The 23,064-nt window shown below is 39.6% G+C and overlaps 1 protein-coding gene across 1 annotated transcript in view; it reads left to right on the top strand.

Annotated features, from left to right (window-relative positions):
* rexo1 (REX1, RNA exonuclease 1 homolog) overlaps positions 1-20,789 on the top strand; it is a 100,163-nt gene extending 79,374 nt beyond the window's left edge. The window contains exons 11-16 of the mRNA XM_078555913.1: positions 39-112; positions 5,465-5,575; positions 6,474-6,589; positions 8,738-8,876; positions 18,818-18,938; positions 20,209-20,789. Coding sequence (XP_078412039.1) covers positions 39-112; positions 5,465-5,575; positions 6,474-6,589; positions 8,738-8,876; positions 18,818-18,938; positions 20,209-20,297 — 650 coding nt within the window. The 3' untranslated portion in view covers positions 20,298-20,789. The remainder of the gene's footprint in view (positions 1-38; positions 113-5,464; positions 5,576-6,473; positions 6,590-8,737; positions 8,877-18,817; positions 18,939-20,208) is intronic.
* Positions 20,790-23,064: the final 2,275 nt, after the last annotated feature.

Raw genomic sequence — 23,064 nt, 5'->3', positions numbered from 1 at the left:
TGTGAGAATTTTTTTTAATCTTATTGTTTACATTTCAGTACCTGGTGGTTGGGAAACCCAGTACAGTTGCTGTGGAGGAGCAGTAGGATCTGCCGGGTGTCAGACAGCAAAGGTAAGAAGGGCTGATTAAGGGCGACAGATCATGTGCTCATTAACTATTAGGACCAAAGAACATGTTGAGAAATAATCTAACACACAGGTATCTATAGTGATGTGGTGTAAATTAATTGCAGATCAGAATGTCCATACTACTCAGTTTGGAGACTGGCAGCATTAAAATGGGTATATAAACATCCAAGTTTAATACTGTTAACTTGAGTTGAAGATTTCTTTTTACTGAAATGGGGTATCTGCTTCTCAATTAGGCTGTGTAAATTGATTCCCCCATATTTTGGTCAGTTAATCTGCAGCTAGTGCACAGAAAGTTGTGACATCGGCAAAATTGTTGAAGTCAGAGTCATCCGCGTGTATTGCTCTTTTCTATGTGCAAGTATTAAATGTCTTCATGTCACTGTAAAAGAGAATATAGCACCATCATTTATATAGTATCTCAAGTTAGCTAAAATGCTTTTTATCCTATGAACTATTTTTGAAGAATAGTCACTGCTGTATAGGCAAATGCAGCAGCCAATTTACACACACATCCAACAAACAGAAATGAAATAACTATCTAGTTGATCTGTTTTTGGCCATGTTGATTGAGGGAAGGATGTTGTTGTGATATGGGTTCTTCAGATGTCTCGATGAGATCTTGAGACTTTCATATTTAAACATGAACCCTTTATTGTTAACCTTTAACTATTTACAGATCCCAGGTTACTGTCATGCATGGTGCAGGTAGGTTCCAGAGTGTATTCTCTAGATTGTTCTCTGAGTCTATTGCCATGTGACTCTGCATCATAGTGTGGGCGATGCAATTCTCCAGTCCCACATTAAACCTTGCTCTGCTGAGCACCTTTACATATCAATGGCATGCAGGCCATGACCCCCCTCTTCTCCAAAGAAAACTTTCCCTTTCAACGGAGCATAACTATTTGTAATATTATCTTTACTTGCTGTCCGTTCTCCCCGTATCAAGTCTCTGACTTTATAAATTCAGATGGTCTTAAGGCTTGACGGTTCTTCCACATCTTTGTCTGTCATTTTTGGAGGAATGGTGGTAGTACTCTGTGTTTCTGGTACTTGACTGTCTCCATTTGATTCACTTTTTGCACTCCTTCGAGTTGCGTTTCTCTTTTTTAAAAACTTGTCTGCTTTTTTTCAAACACTGTGGGTCTGCCCCGTTCCTTCTGATGGGAATGTGTGCTCTATTCAATCCTAGAGCGGACTCAAATTTTCTTTTTCCATGGTGTCCGCCATGCTCTTACTGAACATGGACGTTTTATAAATAGAACCTTCATTTCCACTTGTTTCCCAATTTCAGCCAAACATTTCTTCGCTGTTTTATTTGCAAATCGTTCTGCAAGCTTCTGAATCTTTTCATTCAGCGCAGTAGCTCTCAGCACATCTGAGACATCCAGTGCTGTTTCTCCTTCCAGTTCCTTGCACTTCAGTGTTGGATTTACATTTTCCAATCGTATTTCTGTCTTTTCTTTTTCTGCCAGCAACTTTATCCTTGTCCTTCATTTTGGTTTCACGGCTGGCTAGGTCTCTCCGGCGAAGTCTTATCTTGTTTCAGTTCTGTAGCTGTGCAATTTATGACTTCATTATCCACTCACGGTTTGAAAAGCGCTATGGCTTTTCCTTTCAATGCCTCTTTTTCATTCAACTGCTTCATCAGCTCTTCAGTCTGTTTCTTGTAGCTTTCAGCTTCCTCCTAGAATATTGAACATTGCTGGGTCTTCTCTGCCAACTGGTTCTTCAGTTTGTTCAGAGTGACGTTAAATTCATTTTCCTTTTCGTAATTTTCCAGAGGAATAAACTTTGTCCGAAGGAATTCTGGTAACATGTGAAGGTCTTTCAACAGGTTTTCCTTTTCTTTGTGAAGCTTGCTTGCTTAGTCTTGAGTTTTCCTGTAATTCAGTAGTCTCCTCGAGTTTCTTCTGCCATGCTTCCATTCTGCTGTATAAGACGGTCTTCATTTCTTCATGTTGCTGAATGGTTACGCATTCCTTTTGCATTTGATCTTGAGGCACAATCAGTTCTTTCAATTTTGTTTTCTTGTTGACCTCTTGCCAACTCACTCTGGGCTTCATTGCGTCATTTTGTTGCTACTGATAATTTCAGCACCACTTTTTCTGAAGTAATATTCAACATTCTTTTTAGCTCCACATGTTTTTCCATGGCTACATATTGATTCTTCGAGGAGTCTTTCAGGGTCGCAACTTCTTTGCGTGCCTTTTCTGCCTGCTGTTTTGCCTGGCTGTACATTTGGTTAAGTTTTCCCAATCCTACTTTGATTTTCCAACTGTGAAATTGATGGTTGTTATCTCTGGCTGGCACCTTTGTGCCATCTCTGAAAGTTTTGTTCAGATCTTGAACAGTTTGGTTCATTGAAGACTTCGATGTATTGTGTGTTTTCAGAGGTATACATTCAGCATGAATCTTACACTTCAGATCTTCCAGTTCAGCTCTGATGAGAACATTTTCCTGTAGAACAGCCTCATTTGATGTTTACACATTTTTGCTTCTTTTGATTTACCTCAGCTTTCCTTCATGCATAGCTATCTGCTCACTCTGTACTGCCATCTTACTCCTTAGCTCTGGAGTCTTTTAGTGCCCCCTCTCTCTCGGGTCTTTTGGTGCCCCCTCTCTCTCTCTCTGGGGTCTTTTGGTTGCCCCCTCTCTCTGGGGCCTCTTGTTACTCTGTGTTTTACTGAGAGTTTAGAATATCTATCAAAGCCTTTTAATATCTCACCAAATGTTGAATATGGATTTATACGTTGACTGTGGAGTACTTCGCCAGCAAATGAACCACCAAGATGAATAAAAACTCAACAACTTGTACTACTTATTCCTTATTTAATCTTGCGGTTCTTCTGTAAATTAAAATTTGTCTTATCAAGACTCCCACTCTTGGGTCTGCATTAGCCCTTTCCATAGCAGAAATGTGCCTGGCTCATCTAATGTGCTGTAGATGGCTGTTTGTGTTTTCTTATAGTTACAGCTTTAAATTTCATTACCCCTTTAAGACTGTTATTGCAGTAACCATTTTTTTTCACTCCAGGCTATCTGCAGCAGTCGGTTCTGTCACTGATTTTCCTGCACTTTTCTGACTTTTGACAGGCTTCCCAGTGATCGCGGCTGTAGGTTTTTTAAAAAAATTTTAAGCTGCAGCGCATTCTTCTCTTTTCTTCTTTTTGAACTCTGTAGATCCTGTTTATTTTGAACTTTGGGGGCTGTCTGCAGCCTGCTGGTTTTCTCCCAGTAATTTTTGCTGCACTTTTTTGGTATCCCTGTGATCATGGGCCTTCTTTAAAACTTTAGAGAAATCACTGCAGCACTTCTTCTTTCTTTCTTTCTTTAAACCCTGCAGGTCTCTTTGACCGTGGCGTTTTGAGAGTTTCGGTGGGTGCGCGTTTTTCTTGGAAGCCACGAGCTGTCAGCTCTACAGGTTTCGTTGTTTTGTTTTTACCCTGCGCTGTTTGTCTTAAACTCTTGAACAGTAGCGATCTCTATTTTTGGTCTTTGATAAGAAACTTTTTTTTTCCCCACTGAAAGGGGGTTCCCTGTCTCTTAAACTCTGCAGGCATTTTCCTTTTTTTTTATTGTGCCCTGCATGTTTCTTTCTCAACCCTGCCAGCCAATTTTATTTTTATAGGGTTTTTTAGCTTGCAACTGTCTTCCAGCTGCTCTATGGTTATGCTGTGCCGTGGGACTGCCACCTATTCCATAATGTAAGTACAGCTATTTTTTTGTACTTTTGCTCACCCGTATCTGACCAGGTTCCTTAATTCTGCGTCACTCGGGATTTTGCAATTTTTGTATTTTTGCTTACCTGTCAGTGTGATCCGACCAGGTTTTTTTTTCCATTTTGCTCTATGTCACTTGGGGTTCTTGCAATAAGCTACCACTCACTCTGATGAATCCCTCAACTTCTAAGGCTGTAGAGAAACTTCTGCAATTGTTTCTTCAAGTTTTCTCCTTAGGTACACGTCTCTCTAGTTTGGCTGCAGCTGCTTTTAGTGTTTCATACCTTGAGATACAATTCTGGGTTAATGTGATATCTTTTAGGAGCTCCCACCACTGCCTACCATGTTGTAAACATGGATTCTTTAGATGTCTCAATGATGAGATCTTGAGACTTGTATTTTTAAACATGAACCCTTTGTTGTTAACCTTTAACTATTTACAGATCCCAGGTTACTGTCATGCATGGTACTGTTACCTCCAGGTAGGTTCCAGAGTGTACTCTCTTGACTTCTGAGTCTATTACCATGTGACTATGCATCATACTGTGAGCGATGCTATTCTCCAGTCCCACTTTAATCCTTGTTCTGCTGAGCACCTTTACACGACAATGGCATGCAGGCACATACAACATCATACAACAGAATTTAGCCACAATTTTGGAGACTTGTTCCTTTTCAAATAATGGCATGGGACCTCGCCTGAACAAACAAAATGAACACTAATTTCATGTAGTCTATCGGGAAAGAACCACATCATAAAATATTCAAGAGGTGGTCAAATGATGGACACTGAAGGTTGTCTAGAGTCTATAATTTCAGTGTGCCAAGCCTTATTTACTTAATGTATTTTACACACTAATGTATTTTACACCTTAATAAATGGACTGACCATATATCTTTCCAAAGGAGATGAACTCAAAACTTAGTGCTCCAAATGAAGCCTGACCAGTGATCTGTATTACTGACCGTACTTGGCTGCCCATAGGAACGTATGAATTAGGAGCAAAAGGCATTATAGCCGCTCGAATCTGCTTTGTCATTCACTAAGCTTATAGCAGATCATCTACCTCAATTCCTGTCTTATCTCCAAATCTCTTGATTTGCTTAGTGTCTGATATTTGAAACTATTTATGCCAAAACACAATATCCCAGCATTCCTTTGATCACTTTTTGAACAAGTAAATAAGCTTCTATAAGTGGCAGCAGAGAAGGGGGATAGGTATGCAAACTGCTCTCAGCCCCCTGAGGCCAGTGGCACAAGCACAGATGTTGCAGCTGTCCCTCTAATCTCCCTTTTGAGCTGAGGTTTCTGCTTGTTCCAAATCGGGCAGGCCTTCCACCCATGATGGTTGTCAATGATCTATGTGGTCATTGTGTGAGTAAATTATGATAGGAGCCTGCCATTGCTCATTTCAGTGCCTGTTGTAAACTAAGGTTGGTTTATTTGGATTACTACAGTTAATGCCATTAGCTGTGAAGGCAACTGCCAGTGGGGCGTTTTGAGGCTAAAGTGAACATTTCCATGAAACATTGTATAATGATGATATATTGAAACAGTCCCTGCAACCATTTATTAAACCTTTTATATTATTTTGAATGTATTCTTCTTGCAGCAACATGTACAGGATGGTCGTAAAGAAAAATTAGCTGGTTTCATGAAGACGTTTGATAAAGAAATGCCACCAGATGAAAACCCAGGTATCTTTGCCCTGGATTGTGAGATGGTAAGGAATATCAATGTACTGCATTATTCTAGTGTGTGTATATATCATATATAAATAAAAATATGGGTTTGTGCCAGTTATCTTCCATACAGCTGAGTTCCTAAAATCAGCTGTGTTGTTTGAAGCTTCCAAATGGAAGGAAGAATCAGGCGAGAATCATTCTGGTCTATGATGCATGGCAGCATTGTTGGCAAAGGCATGGAGCAGGTCATCTGTTTTTGCATAACTAATGAAGCCCAGAGGCTGAGGGGAAAAAACTGGAAAGGATCCTGAGGATACTGAGTGCACTGCTGTGCCTTGTTATTCAATACTCAATAACACTTGAAGCCACAGAGCAATATTAAGCATCCTGGGTTTTGGCCAAGAGCCATGAATTGAACAAGGTAGAAGCACTGACATGCTGAGCTGTACAGAGGGGCGGAACAGATTTTTCAAGCATTAGTGAATTCTATGCAATACTGAAAACATGGGATTTGTGGCGTGCTAGCTTCTGATATACTCATCAGTTGGTTTCAGTGATAATTTGGGCTACTGGTCAAATTAATCAGTAGGACAGGATTCCACTGAATATGCTCGTTCATTTTATATTATACAGTGCAGATGTGCAGAAATATTTTGCGCCAATGGTGCCTTGTTCAATGCTATTTATTGAAAGCATAACAATCTATTCAACAAAAAACATGAACAGTAAGTTTTTAGGACCCTAATTTTGCAAAAGGTAATCCATCCTGAATTAGTTTTACAATTCTATAGATGTCAGAAATACTATTTTATGAGCCAAATATATAAATTAAAGGGGAATTTAGGTATGTACCCATTTACAGTAATGTGAAATTTTGCATTGTGTTATAGCTTTCCTTCTCATCTTTATTTAATAACTGGATGACTCTCCTTCCAGTGCTACACAAAGCAAGGTTTGGAGCTGACCAGATTGACTGTTATCAACCCAGATCTAAAGGTGGTTTATGATACATTTGTCAAACCAGACAGTAAAGTCATTGATTATAACACCAGGTATGTTTAATAATTAAGTGGCAACTCTTAACAACTTGTTACACTTAGTTTATCATTACAAGCTCTTTAGTTCTTGCGGTTATTAGTTAACTTAGGCTTTGATTAAGATGAGTCACTGCCAAGAACTAGTTACAATGATGAGGGATGACCATAACTATGCAGAAAGGAGACTGGTCATTTCCACAATGTAAATTTTATCTTTGTAAGTAGTTATGTAGGCTTGAAGCATTTATGCTGAAAATAAAAGTCTTGATCAAATTCTGTAATTTCCAAACTTTCCAGCAACTCGCAAATTGTTCCTCTGAGTTGTTCAGATGTAATTGAGGGGGGGCAATAATAATGCAAGTCATATTTAATTTCCATAATAAATATGAATGTAAACTTTCCCATTAATCCAATTCCTCCCTTTTGAAAATTGGTATTCCCTTCTCCCTCACCTTTTTCCCTGCCAAAGTTCTGGTTCTTGCTGGGATACCGTTTGCATGCCATCAGCACACTGATGTCTGACCTAAGTGGAAACTCTGTGTGCAAGCCCAGACAACGATTGTCAGCGGGTCGTTCAGCCAAACCGGGCATGGCAGTTAAGCCCAATCCTGTGCACAGATGTACGCTATTTAGCAGTGGGATGATATTATCCCCCGTCCCTTTACTCCTTCCCAACCGTTGCTGCTCAGATGAGGTCAGCTAACTCGGCAGAATCGAGGATCAAACCTGGGTCGGAGCTAGCTCAGTATCATGCAAGGTGATGTACCTATTAACTGAGCCACAGCAAAAGCAGTGGAGTGATGAATTTCGTGTAATTGCCATTTAAAACAATCCGCTCTCCATTTGGGCTGGGGTGCTTCTGCAGAAAAGACTTGTCATTTTACATAATTAGGGTATGGGGAAACTACTTTAAATTATGAAATAAAAATGCTATGCACATGGTTTGGGATTGAGACATTACTTTGGTTTTGGGCATCAGTTGACTAATGGGCTGCAATAGTTTTTCTCTAGATTAGACATCATCTGAACCCCTTGATTGTATTGCTACTTTGTTATTCACCCAGTCCTCCTTTCTACTCTGTTGTATAACTTAAAACCTTTAAATTCAATGCTTATGAAGTTTGGGTACTGATCTACTTTTAGGCAATTGCATTAGTGAACCTTCTATTCATACAAAATCTTAGCTCTACTGGTTTGGAGTTTCCTCCTTGAATGCAAGCTGAAATTCAGACCTGAAAATGCACCAAATTTTGTGCCCAGTTTGCCAGTGCCAATTTAGATCCAAGTATCCTCCCAACTTCATTAGAGTGGTCAAATTTAAAATGAGTGTAAACTAGTGAAAACAATCAGAATCCAAGATAAGCACCAAACGCACACGCTGTTCCTTTAAGCATGAAAATTTTAGTTTCAACTCATTTAACTATCATTCAGTCTCAGCAAGTTTAGGATCCTGCATTCAGGGATGCCTTTCAATTCCAACTAAAAGTTATTACCTTCAGCCTCTGACACAAATTTCATTCCCTGGCTACCTGTTTCATTCCTTTTCCTGACCAATGACTGAACCAGACTGTTATCAGCCTTGATGTCTTATTTGACCCAGAGCCAACCCCTTATTCCCTCCATCACAAAATCCACCTATTCCCACCTCCATCATATAGCCTGTCACTGCCACTCTCTCAGTTTCCCTCATTGTGCTTTTATTACCTTCACACTCGACTATTCAATGCTCTCCAAGCCAACATCCCATCTTCTACCTTTAATAAACTTGAACTCTTCCAAAACTTTGCTGGCCATATCTTGCACCAAATCCTGTTCACGCATCATGCCTGTGCTTATTGACCCAGTAGGCTCCCGGCCCAGCAATGACTTGATTTTAAAATTTTCATCCTCGTGCATTGTTACATCCACCAGCCCTGCAACCCTCTTGAGAACCCTGCGTCTCTCCAAATCAGTTCTGATGGATTGTATGAAGGACAGGTGTAAACGATCAAGGAGACGGGTATTGTAATTAAGTGCATAACTCAAAATCCAATGATTATTTTAAAGCCCATAACTTGCTTGCATCTAGATTGCTGTTGTATCTTAGTGGCCTGGTGTTTCTTCTGTGTTGGTACCCTGTTTGTAATGAGGCAGCTCATACTTTTTCTTCTTTTATTTATGTAGATTTTCTGGTGTAACAGAGGAGGATATGGAGAGTACAACAATAACTATTCGTGATGTACAGGCAGTATTACTGAACATGTTCAGTGCTGGAACCATATTAATTGGGCACAGCTTGGAAAGTGATTTATTTGCACTAAAGGTATGCATTTTTAAACAATAAGATGGATAATTTAATATTCGTGTTCTCAAGCAACTAATGAGCTGTTAACCTGAACCTTGCGGCAATATTTCTGCAGCACAACGACTTAGCAAGAATTTACTGTTCTGTATTTAGAAAAATGGGCATATTATGTTTCATGAACCATTAGAAATTTGTATGTTTTAAGTTACCTTAATAACGGAACTGGTCTTGAATTTTATATCTGAAGCATTCGTGCTTTTTAAAAATGTATATTTCTATTAATTAATGCAGAAATTTGCATACTCACAGGGAAGAACAAGAGTATATGTTACTGTGTATGCTACACAGTACTTGTAAATACATACCTGGAAGTTCCTTCTCTCTGTTATGCTGTGTGCTTCACATGTTGGGTCTGAATGTCCTGGTATCAAATCTGGCAAAATTTGTTCAAATTGCAACAGCATATTTGCAATTACTGATGTTCGTAATTGTTGCATAAGGTACTTGATACCAAAATCTTAAACTTTGATATGGCATTTATTGTATTTGTAAAGAACTTTCTACTATTTGCATTTATGCCATAAATATTATGAAGCAATGTTCTCCCTAGCTTAGAAGTTCCTGTGAGGATTGAGCACAAGTTGGCCTATTTGCACAAGTGGGCAAAAGAACTGTTTTAAAAGTGAGGGAATGTAGCTATGAAGTATGCACGACTTAGTGTTGCAGATATTAAAATTTTGGATTTTGGCATTCGTCTTATAGTCACATATCATGTTACATTTTCCCTTTGACTCTATTTTTGCCAGAGCAATAAACTTTCTCTATTTTGTTTATAGCTTCTCGTGAACTGTGTCACAATATTAAGTTGAAATTCTGGACCTGGTTTTAAATGAACAGACTTGTTAATGGGCATCTTCCTATTTTAAGCATATCTATATATATTTTTTAAACACTGCTATAAAAACTTTCCTTTCACTCTAAACATTTTTATTTTTGCTGTTTTGACACACAATTGCGCACACATTTGCCATAGGTTAGATTTTTTTTTTATTCATTCACGGGATTTTTTTTGTGTGCAATTTACTATACCACTTGCTATCTAAAATCTGTTGACCAGCTTAATCTAAATTTTTTCATCATATGAAGTAATGTTACTTAACGTTACTTAAAACACAATTATTTTGCACAACCTGCTCTGCCTTTTGGTGTTGCTACAAATAGCAACAGCTTCTAGCAGTTCTCTCTGTAACCTGGTTCTGACTGATCATCTTTTATACCGACTTCATGCCTATTTTTAATAGCCTACAAGCGATCAGTAAACAAAATGCACCAGATTTTGCAATAGTAATGATGACAGAACTGTCCATATTCATCATCATTGCTCTTCCAAAATGGACAGCAGCTTCTGGAGTCTGCAGATGCACAGTTAAACATGGAAATCTAGAGGCTTCTGTAATTCTGCACCTCACTAGGGGGTATACTGTTGAGGCCTCCCCAGACTGTAGTCAATTGGAAATCATTAACTGACAGGAACTTCCACACTATTCTTAATAGTCTTGGTGTGAAAACCCTTGGGAAGAGTTACACCTTGTTGAATGAGGTGTAATTGGGTTTTTAATAGTTGTAAGAAGTTCGTTATTACTGCTAAACAAACTCTCTGATTCTGAAAGAGTAGTTTTATATTTGTTCAATGCCAAATTTTTCCATTATAATGAAACATTTCACATATAAGTCTCCTTATTTTATCTTCTACTTTAATCCCAGCTATATGTCCCAGTCATTTCACTCTCTATAAGATTTAAAATTAAAAGTGAAGGTTTCAATGGTGTTTGCTGCCTGAGAATACTTCAGTTTCTTTGACTGCAGCAAACTGTTGGGAAAGGGGAAACCCACTTCACAGAGATTGGTACTTCTTTCTGGGCTGCTTTCTTTGAGGTTAGCAGTGAGTGCTGTTGCTTTGCTGCTGACTGCAAAATCAAGCCCAATCTCTGTTGGTTTTCACACACCTATTACATGTTGATCACTTCTTCCTAGAACTTAAAATCTGGTAATGTACTTGGTGTGCAATACACTTCTGAGTTATAGAATATTCCTCAGGTTTAATGGTTAAACCTTAAGTTTCCATTAATTCCCTCCCTTATTAAATACAAAGCAGCTTCACAAGACTGGACAACTTTTTTTTTGTGATTTTTAAAAATTCTTTCATGGTATGTAGGCATCGCTGGCAAGGCCAGCATTTGTTACACATCCCAAATTGTCCGTGAGAAGAACCACAGTGAACTAGTGACGAAATATCAGCTAATTAAATGGATGATGGAGGACATTGTGAGCTGCTACCATCTTAGAAGGAAAATGTCCAGGGGAATGTCGAGGATCATTTTATGGTTCCAGTTGATGACATTTGCTTGATAATATCAAACGCCATTTAGATTTAACTCTCCAGTGAGTTAACTAAGAGTAAGTAGTGCAGATAAGAATTTGCAAAAGGACATAAACCAATTAAGTAGCAATTGAGATCATTTAATTTGGACTCAAGAAAGATAAATGGAAGTACTTTTTATATGGTGTAAAACTAGGAACTGTAGAGAAGCAGAGAGATTTTGGAGTCTACATATGTAAATCACTTAAAGCAAGATGAGTCAGTGGGAATTGAGGGGGAGGGAACTCTCCACTGGTTGGAGTCATACCTAGCACAAAGGAAGATGGTTGTGGTTGTTACAGGTCAAACATCTCAGTTCCAGGACATCACTGCAGGAGCTCCTCAGGGTAGTGTCCTCGGCCCAACTATCTTCAGCTGCTTCATCAATGACCTCCCTTCCATCATAAGGTCAGAAATTGGGATGTTTGTCGCTGATTGTGCAATGTTCAGCGCCATTCGTGACTCCTTAGATACTGAATCAACCCGTGTCAAAATGCAGCAAGACCTGGATAATATCCAGGTTTGGGCTGACAAGTGGCAAGTAACATTCACACCACATAAGTGCCAGGTAATGACCATCTCCAACAAGAGAGAATCTAACCATCGTCCCTTGACATTCAGTGACATTACCATCACTGAATCCCCCACTATCAACATCCTGAGGTTTACCATTGACCAGAAACTGAACTGGACTAGCCATATAAATACTGTGGCTACAAGAGCAGGTCAGAGGCTAGGAATCCTGTGATGAGTAACGCACCTCCTGACTCCCTAAAGCCTGTCCTCCATCTACAAGGCACAAGTCAGGAGTGTGATGGAATACTCCCCACTTGCCTGAAATGAGTGCAGCGCCAGCAACACTCAAGCTTAACACCATCCAGGACAAAGCAGCCTGCTTGATTGGCACCTCATCCACAAACATTCACTCGCTTGTCCCCCAACGAACAGTGGCAGTAGTGTGTACCATCTACAAGATGCACTGAAGAAACTCACCAAGGCTCCTTAGGCAGCACTTTCCAAACCCATGACTGCTACCATCTAGAAGGACAAGGGCAGCAGATACATGGGAACACCACCACCTGGAAGTTCCCCTCCAAGCCACTCACCATCCTGACTTGGAAATGTATTGCCATTCCTTCACTGTCACTGGGTCAAAATCCTGAAACTCCATCCCTAACAGCACTGTGGGTGTACCTACACCACATGGACTGCAGCAATTCAAGAAGGCAGCTCACCACCACCACCTCAAGGGCAGTTAGGGATGGGTAATAAATGCTGGCCGAACCAGCGACACCCACATCCTGTAAATTAATTTTTTTAAATACAAAAAACAATTAACAAGGCGAATGGAATTTTGACCTTTTTCTCAAGGCTATGTGGGAGTGACAACTAGAATACGAAGGGGAGAAAGTTATGCTCTAGTTGTTTAGAGTCTTGATGGGACCTCATCTGGAATACATTCAGTTTTAGACCCAAACCTCAGGAAGGGTATATTGTCCTTAGAGAGGATGTAGCACAGATTCACCAGAGTTATACTTTGAGTTATGCTTAGAGGGTTAAATTATGAGGACAGGCCTCCCAAAACGAGGTTTGTATTCTTCTGAGTGTGGAAGATTGAGAGAATCTGATCAAAGTGTTAATGTTAAATGAGCTGAATAGTCTTGATACAGGGAATCTATTTCCTCTCTTAGAGGAATGGAGAACAAGAGGATATATCTTTGGAATTAGAACTAGGCCATTCCGGAACTAAATTGAGAAGTGTTTTTCATACACACATGATCGTAGAAATCTGGAACACACTTTCCACCAAAAAGCTAAACATACTAGGACAGTTGGAACTTCAAAATTGAGGGATTTTTTCTTTTTTTGTTAGGTAAAGCTATTAAGGGATATGGAGCTATGGTGGGTAAGTGAAGTTGAGGTGCAAATCATCCATGGTCCAATTGGATAGCAGAGTAGGCTCAAAGGGCTGAATGGCCTACTATTCCTAATATTGATATTTGCTAAATGTGTGTTTGGGAAATTAGTCTCAACAGCTAATTTTATGGCTTATCCATTCCCACTTTTTCCCCATTCACTCTCTGATATGCTCCTACAATGTATGTGGGATTCTTAAATGAAGATAAGCAAAGTATCTGGCATAAAAACAGGAAATGTTAGAAATATTCAGGCCTGGCAGCATCTGTGGAGAGAAAAACAGTTAACATTTCAGATTTGTGACCTTTCATCAGAAGTATCTGGCATGCTCCTAATTCATCAAATAATATGTACACACCTTGGGCTCAATTTTACTTGCCACCAGTGGGCATATTTCCTGTGTGGGGAGGCATGTAAAATGGGGAGGGGTGAGGTGGGCACATAAAGTCTGGTTGGCGCCCATCCCACCACCACCTTGCCAATTGGGTTGACCAGCAGCTCCAGAGGGTTGGAATTCTGCCTCGCTGAGGGGTAGAAGTTCCACTTGCCTCTCGTTAGTCTGCCCCGCAGTGCTTTATGGCTGTGGGTAGGTCAGCTTCATGCCGACCTGGCTTCCGGGGGAGGGGCACGTGGTATGCCGTCCACCCACCCCAGCCCCTCCCCCCTCCTCCACCTGTATTATTCCACTCGTGCTATAATCCCATCTATCCAAGCCTGTAGAGGCATCGTATCTTGAGGAGGGAAGTGTTCTCGACCCATGGTTACATAGTTTACTTTGCTTCAGGTCAACATAAACTAATGCTTTGGCACAGGTGCTGAGGCTTCATACAATACAATATTAGGAAACTGGGTTTTGCACTGTCTAGCTGTAATATCACTAACATTTATATGGGCATATATAGCATTTTGTTTCCCTAGAACCATTCAAGTACATTGGAACCTTGATGAGTCAAACTTAGGTGACATGAGATTCTGCATGTGTCAAAGTTATCAACCATTCCCACCAACAGAATAGCAAAAGCTATGGAACAATGCCCATGATTAGCCAAAATTCTGCAGTGATTGATCCGGGTTGGCTGAGCTTTTGTTTGGCGCTGGCAAGAAAAATAATGCCGAAATCGGGGCTCATCTGACTGCATTGACCAATCAGCAGAGCAGTTGGACCCAAGTGCGCTCAAATTTCTCTGAAGTAATTTGCAAAGTGTGCAAGTATGGTCAAACCTGTAAGAAAGCTAAGTGTTGATCAGAGAGATGAAGTTGATAGGGCAAGCGGGAAACAGTGGTGTGAAGGCAGACATTGCGAAAGAGTGGGAGATTCCACATTCAAGTTTATCCACCATTCTGACAATCATGGGGAACATCTTTGAACAGTTCATCAGGCATTCTCTCCAGCATAGAAGAGGATGAGAATGATTGCTTATCCCAACGCCAGAGAAGCTCTGCTAACATGGTTCAAGGCAGCCCGAGCAAAGAATGTGCTGGTCTCCGGCTCAATCCTGAAGGAAAGGAGCTGGGACAATGGAATTTACCTGCAGCAACTGATGGCTGGACCGATTCAAAACAAGGCACGGTATCATCATCTACTCGGTAAGTGGTGGGGGCACCAACATTATGACAGCAATGACCGGTGATTGGCTCCAAAATGGTCTCATGCACATTTTGAACGAGTATGCACAAAGGGACATTTTTAACGTGGATGAAACTGGACTGTTTTACCATCTTTTTCCAGACCCCTCTTTGATGTTTAAGGGGGACATGTGTAATGGTGAAAAGCAGAGCAGGTATGTGTCACTGCTACGATTGGTGCCAGCATGAATGGCACTAAAAAGCTGCCACTTCTCGTGATAGGGAAGTCCAAGAAGCCATAGTGCTTTGTGAAAGTCAAGATACAGTACAAGGCAAATAAAACTGCCTGAACGACCTCCAACATTTTGGATACTTAGGTCAGGAAAATGGACAAAACATGCCAACAGTAAAAAAAGACTGCCCTCATTGTAGACAGCTACCCTGCGAACTGCCATCATGGGCTTGAAGAGCGTCAAGCTGATGTTCTTGTCTCTTAGTACCACGGCCAAGCTCCAGCTAATGGATCAGGAGGTAATTAGGAACTTGAAATCCCACAACCAATGGAAGCTGACCTCTCAGCTTATGGAGGCCATCAATAAGAAGCAGGACTACAATCCCACTGTACTAGAGACCACGTTGATGCTGAAGAAAGCCACAATCTCGAACTGCTTTAACCATGATGGGTTCAAACAGATTACAGCTGCACAAGATGACCAGAACGAGGAGGAGCAAGGTGACGCCAACCAACCCAATGACTAGACAAGTTTCACGTGTTTACTGGAGGCTGGTATGGAGATTCTGGCAGAGCCCACCATGGAAACTTAATATGGAGACGGACGACACTGATCGATGCATTGTGGAACTGCCAGATGATGCTATCGTAGATGCAGTACGATCTCCAGCCAAGGAAGCTGATGACCCTGAAGATTCTGATGAATGCCCACCCATTTTTCTGGCTGATGCTGTGAACACTGTAGAGATGCTCTGGGGTTTCGCACTGCTGCCCAAAATCTGAAAACCTGTTTGAATGCAGTAATGGCATGGCAGACTATATGGCACAAATCTGAAAACAGTACGCTAAGCAGAAAAAGATTAGAGTTTTTGCAGTGCTAAATCCTGGCCTTTCTCAAGACCAACACAATGTAAACTACGAACAAATGTAATAAAGACTTTTTTACAGTTTCTTACAGTTTTAATGTGTTTTTTTTAATTTGGCATTTGAATCTGAAAAACAAAGTAAATAAATGTTGGAAGCATTTGGAGGCATATCAGATTGCATAGAGATGCATTCATGTGGCAAATTGGGCCTCCTTGGCTATCAGAAAGCTCTGCTTATTCTGAATTTGAAGGCAGCTCCCCTGGGACTTTACTGTACATACACTTTGTGGAGGATGTATCATGTAAATTTGGATATCATTATTCTTGACAAAAAATGGCAAATGACTACATATTTGCAGAACAATTAAGGTTTTGATTCTTTTGTTCAACTTGGCAAATTATTATAGCTTATGATGTTTCAAGAGTAAAATGCTAATGCCCTCTAATGGATTTACAGATTGCTATATGAAAATTTGAGCTATGGGATTGTTTACCAAGGCAATAGCTTAAGTAAGAGCAGACAAAAACTGCCACTTCTAGATAATTCATTAAAGTACTATCAGTGCTCCACAATGGCTCAGTTAGATCATATATCTGAAACATTTAGACCAAGTATATGCCCCTTATTTCATCCCCAGTCCATGCTTCCCATCAGAAGTGCACATGCTCAATCTTGGATGAGTCCAAGATCAAAGTTGGCTTTGATGCCTCTCCAATCAAATTGCTGCCTCTACTGTTTGCTCTTAAGGTTCATGCCTTAAAAATTATTATTTGGGTTAAATATCAAATGACCTTTGGCACCATTGGCAATATATCCTAACATGGAATCACTAGCTTCAGGACAGGAAGGCTAAGTTGGTAAGAAGTAGCCTAAAATTATATATGCATACATGAAGGGTGTATTAGATAATATAAGATGCTGTGAGGCTGCAAAGCACTCAGATGGAAATTTGTTCAATTCGTGTACCACAGAAGTGTAGTTTGAGTAGTTTATGGGATATTATTTAGAGTCCAGAATTTGATTAAATCTTGAATATATTGCAAAATTTTACTTGTTACAACATGCCTTAAACAGAGACTTTATCTGCCCTTTCAAGTGGGCATAAGATCCCATGGCACTATATTGAAGAAGAACTGAGGGATTACCCTTGGTCTCCTGGCCAATATTTATCCCTCAATCGACATAAAAGTAAATTATCTGGTCATTATAACATTACTGTTTGTGGCTGTGTGCAAATTGCTGCATTTCCTATATTACAACAGTGACTACATATTTAAAAAGTACTTTATTGACTGTAAAGTGCTTTACAACATCAGGTGGTCATGAAATATAAATGCAAGTCTTTGTTTACTTTTTTCATATCTTTTGTTGTGGCATGGTTCCCATTATTGAGCTTTCCTTTTCAAGTTGTACCTTTCTTGGAGGTCAGGGAATTTAAAAACAAAGTTCTTACAAGGACTTTCCCTTTCTCCAACTTCCCTTTCCTTTCAAGTCCTTGAGTGCATTGTTGCCTCCCAAATCCGTGCCCATCTTTAATGTCTGGATCCTGCCGATTAGACTTTAGGCCCTACCACAATATGAAACAGACCTCATCAAAATCACAAATGATATCTTGTATGCATGTGATCATAGTATCCCTCCTTTTCCAAGTGATCTGTTCTGCAGCCTTTGCCATGTTTGACCACACCATTCTCCTCCATTGTCTTTCCCCGTACCCAGCTGGATGGGACTTTCCTAGCATGGTTCCTTTCTCATCTATCCTGTCATAGCTGGAGAATCGTTTACAATGGCTCCTCTTCTTACTCCTGCACTGTTACCTCTGGAATTCCCCAAGGATCTAGGCTTGGGCCCTTCCTATTTCTCAAAAATATGTTGCTTGTAGGCAACATCATCCGAAAACCCATCAGGTTCCGCTTGTATGCTGATAGTACCCCACTCTACCTCACCACCACCTTGTCTCTCTCTCCCTCCACTCCCCCTGACCTTTCACATTGCTTATCTGGCATCCAGAACAGGATGAGCAGAAGTTTCCTTAGATTAAATAATGGGAAGACTGAACCCATTGTCTTCAACCCCTGCCAAAAACTCCATTCCCCAGCCACCGCCTCCATTCTTTTCCCAGGCCACTATCTGCAGCTGAACCAGACAGTCCACAACCTTGGCGTTATACTTGATAAAGATGAGCTTTTGACTACACATCCGTTCCATCACCAACACTGTTTACTTCCACCTCAATAGAAATTGCCAGTCTCCACCCCTGTTGCAGCTTATCGGCTGGTAAAGCGCTCATCCACTACTTTTGTTACCGCAAGACTTGACCGTTCCAATCTTCTCCTGGCTGTCTTGTCATCTTCCAGCCTTCATAAACTTGTGCTCATCAAAAACTCTGCCCATAGCCTAACTCGCACCACATCCCTTGTACTCACTGATCTACATTGGCCCCGTGTCTGGCAGTGCATCAATTTTAAAATTCCTTGTTTTCAAATCCCTCCATGATCTGACCTTTCTCTATCTCTATAATTTCCTTGAATCATCCGAGATTTCTGCTCTCCCCCAATCCCTGCCTCTTGCACATCCTTGATGTTAATTGCTGCATTATTCATGGTGGAGCCTTCAGTTGCCTAAACCCCAAGCTCTGAGATTCGTTTCTTAAACCTCCATGCCTCTACCTCCCCTCCTTTTAAGATGCTCCTTGAAACCAATAATTTTGACTAAACCTTTGGTTACATGTCCTAATGTCTCATGGTTTTGTTTAATAAAGCTCCTGTGAAACACCTTAGGGCATTTTACTATGTAAAAAATGCTTTATTGATATAAGTTGTTGATTGAATGTTAATACATTTAAGTATGATTTGCTGAACTAAACTAAAAATGGGAGGAAATTGATTTCCATTAACTATGGTGGGAATAAGTGGAGATGGCAGAATAGACAGTGTAACTGTATTTCTTCTCCTCCAGCTTATACATAGCACAGTGATTGACACAGCAGTTGTGTTTCCACATCGACTGGGATTCCCGTATAAAAGAGCACTGAAAAATTTGATGGCAGACTACCTCAAACGCATCATCCAGGATAATGGTATGTAGTAGTTAGTGAAGAAAAGGCAGTGTATCTGGGATTTCCAAGGTGCAATTATGTGTAAATTACTTTATACTATTATATTTAAATGAATATAATTTAGGCTTTGGAATTGTTTATTGCCTGAGCATACTATAAATGTACCATAACTCCTCCAAATTAAGTACAGATGCCTAATTTTTTTTTGGAAGATCAGAAACCTGTACAGTTATACTGGAAGCACATTTAGTTTTTCAACTTGTAAAAGCATGGGAGGAATCCAATTACCATTGTTTGTATTATGTTTTGAATTTACACATTATCTGTTTAAGAAATTAAATAGAATGCTATGGCTGTTGCCTTCCCACTGGAAAGAGACTGGTTATGAAGCCATAGTTCAAATTCCGTTGAAAGTGCCCCTGTGTATAATGGCGTTTGATATTTTAAACATTTTGTTTTGTTATTGAACTTATACTGCATAGTATAGAGAATGTCTATCTTGTTGGATCCATAACTTTGAATGTCAGTGCCACGAGTAGGCCAACAAATAACCCTGAGCCGCATGCATTATCACCTAGTAGATGGCTTTGGAGTCGAGGTCTGAGAAAAAAAAGAGTCCATTCTTTCTCAATTGCTTATTCTTTCTTGGTTAGAGTGTTATTATCGAAATAAATTATCTGTTTCAAAGAGGATGAAGTAAAATTAATACGGACACATAAAGGGCATTGATGTACCACTGTCACAAGCATGAATTCCATTTATAGCACCAACTTAATTTCTTAATTCTCTGCCCTTTGTAATTTTAAAGACAGTGTGTATTTGCTGTGGAATCATGTTGTCTTGGAACTGATTTGAGGCAGCAATGTTCAGTAGCCTTGGTAACCCTTCAAAGCCATCAAAGAGAGGTGACTTACCTCACAGCTGCTTGTGTTGGATTAAAAATTCTTCCTGGAGTGCTTTTTGCCTACCATATTGCCCTGCCCCGTGCCCTGACCAATTTTGCAGCTTTCAGCATGCAACCATCTCTATTAATGACGGTTTATTTTTCCCACAGTGTGCAATCAAGATATTCTGGTAATTGTAGACAATGTAATGCATTCAAATTTACTTTTATATAATGATCTAATATTACTTCAGCTCGTTCTCCAACTAGTCATAAGATATCCCTTTGAGAAGTAATGTGATGATAAACCCTATTAATCACAGCACACTGTGTCGGTGTGGGCTTTGATAATTCTAGACCGTTACAATACGTAATCTCCTCAATAATTCTTTTCATTTTTGTTACTAGTTGAAGGACATGATTCCAGTGAAGATGCTAGTGCCTGCATGGAATTAATGATGTGGCGATTAAAAGAAGATGCAAAATTGAGAAGATGACATCTCCTGTCTTTTGTCACATGTGCAAAGGACTAACGTTGCCAACAAAAATCATAAAGATGTTGTGATTTGTAATTGTCTTGCAGAACAAAAGGCAAAGTTTAGGCTGTTAAAAGATGACCCAAAACTGCCTTTTTTGTTTACAGTATTTATTTGTTTTTATATATGTAAAAATCTTGTCATAAAAATTACTCCACACCCATTGTAAATGTTCGGTGGCCACAGTTAGACTTAGTAGCATTTTGACATTTCTTTAAAGTGGCATTCCAAGAAATGCAGTTGTTCTTGCTGCTAAGCAACTCGTATGTATGGGTAAGTATAACTCAACAATACAAAGCCAGTGGATTTTTAAAAAATCCGATTTAAGAAAAACATTTTGACTATCGGCCCAAAGATAGATTATGCTTTTTCTTAACTTTTCTGTTTCATTTCTTCAATGTTGTGTGTTATGTGATTTTCAATGCTGAAAGGATTAAAAATCTGATTCTTTTATATGTAAAGCCTGCTGAATAACTTTTTCACTTTAGCCGCACACAATTTTTCAGAAGTGTTTTTGTAAGACTGATTTGATATATTATCTTTCGTGTCTACAGTTACATTATAGTTAGAAACAACAGACTTTTGAGTTGTTGCTCAGATATCACTTCCTCACTCCTTTCTCGTTCCACTCCAGAACTTAGGACAGACTGGCTGACTTTTTCTTTGTGTCTCGTTTTCATTAAGCCTAGCCTCACCTCTCACCTCTCTGTTATGCTTTTTAATTGGCCATGCGGGTCCATATTGAGACAATTGTAGACCAAACAAGACATGTTGACTTCCAATTTCATATCGATTGCACTACCTAATCATATGTTACTGCCTAATTCCATACTGACAGATTTATTGTGGCTTTGTTACTAGATTGATCTCATGCATGTTATTGCCCATTTGGTTTCCTTTCTCTTACTATATCTTTCTATCTTCACACCAATTGTTGCATCTGAAATGAGAAATTATTAGGGACTAACTTTAGTGAATATATCATAACAATGTGCCACATTGTTTAGCGACAACATACAGCAAGGACACATTCCCGCACACACTCTTTTGTGCATAAGTCTAAAATCTCAATGCATTTTAGAAAGAAAGTTGGACTTAACTGTTAAATGGAATATAGGTATTTTTACAGTAAATGTTTGGCTGCTTTTAGTAGCTTAAAATTGTACCTCAATGGCAATATGTCTTTAACAAAATGGAAGTTCTGCTTTACATGCTGAATATTAGATGAATTGAACTTGCTTTATAAGCTTCTATGATAGCACTAAACACTTGTTCTAGCAAGAATTCAGATAGGGCTTTAGTTGCACATTATGATATTTGACCTGCAGAATAATCATGTCCTGATAGTTGCAGTTGATTTTATTGCTTATCCAGCAAATGGTAGAAATATCTTTTTTAAAGTTTATATATATATATGTATGTATGTAAATATTTGTGTGTTTTTTCAAGGGTGAAACACTAGAGAGATTACAGGTATTCTAAGGTTTCCTAAATGACACCAGTTTGTGAAAATCACTTGGGGCCCTAAGATTGTGTTGTACCTTGTAACTGCTTTACATATTCCTGAAATGGTAAATATTATACTTAAGGTGGCTTGGCACACTGGAGTCTGCCATGAACTGTTGTTTGAAGGCAGTAGTTTTCAATCTAAACTTGACAAGGTAGTTTGACAGTCATTGAGTAATTTTGGGTACATTGCAACATGTGACAAAGGGCTAATGTTGCAGGAGGCAATTCTGCAACAGTGTAAAATAAAGAAACTTTGTTGGTTAAGAAAACTACTGCCGGCTTCCTGAAGGCTCAGTTGATTTATTCAGTGTGGAAAAGAACCATTAGGGCTGGAAAGGTTCAGTTTTAGTCTCAAATCTTTGCTGCATTGTTTAATTGCAGTGGGTGACAAGGGTAATACTTCTAATCTCTGAGCTAAGGCAGGGAAGATCAACTAGGGTTCCCACTCCTAGTTATTAGCCGCTGACAGTACATGTTCAAGGGTAACTGAAGGCCAGGGTGGGGTACATGGGGGCTGTTAGTTTGCATAGAAACATATCTTACATCAATTAATACTTTCCTGTTGGGAGGGGAAGATGGTGCTATCACATTGTCTTTTTTTACAACTTGAATAGTAAGTAAAGACAAATAGCTGCACTGAATATTCTTGGGAGGAAAAGTTAGCATTTTATTTCTTCAAATTATTTTTATCAAACTTCCTTAATGACCTTGATGACTAAGTCAACAAATGCATCGTATGGTGTGGTCCAAAGCCATACAAAAGTTCATAGATTCTAGTCCTGGTTTGAACAGGGTTAGCTGATCTCAGAGCAGCAGTTGGGCTACCACAATTCGCCTTTGATCTTTTCTTTAACCCAAGAGCACAGTCACCTAGGGATCCTGTGCTTGATTGCTGTCCTATCGCTACTGCTAGAAAGGTGTCTGGTGAGGACAGAATCTGACTTAACTGTGAAGGGCTGCAAATGACAATAGCCTCCTAACACTTACTGTGGCCACATGATTGAGTTACTGACTGGAGTGCTGCTGGCACACGGAATTGACCCCACCAGGAATTGAGAAAGGAGCAAATGGGAAATCTGTGTTCTTATTTATACTGTTTAATTTTTTGTTAAATGCACAATATTTCATTATTGTTTAGAACTGCAGCTAAAAAAATTCACTGTCTTAGGCTTTCTCTTGTGGCTTATTTCAGAAAAGGTGATGGTGTTCAAGGGAATAA

The sequence above is a fragment of the Cetorhinus maximus genome, chromosome 13, assembly GCF_964194155.1.
Source record: "Cetorhinus maximus chromosome 13, sCetMax3.hap1.1, whole genome shotgun sequence".
Lineage (NCBI taxonomy): Eukaryota > Metazoa > Chordata > Chondrichthyes > Lamniformes > Cetorhinidae > Cetorhinus > Cetorhinus maximus.
The sequence above is the reverse complement of the archived record's forward strand: the minus strand, read 5'-3'. Positions and strand labels throughout refer to the sequence as shown.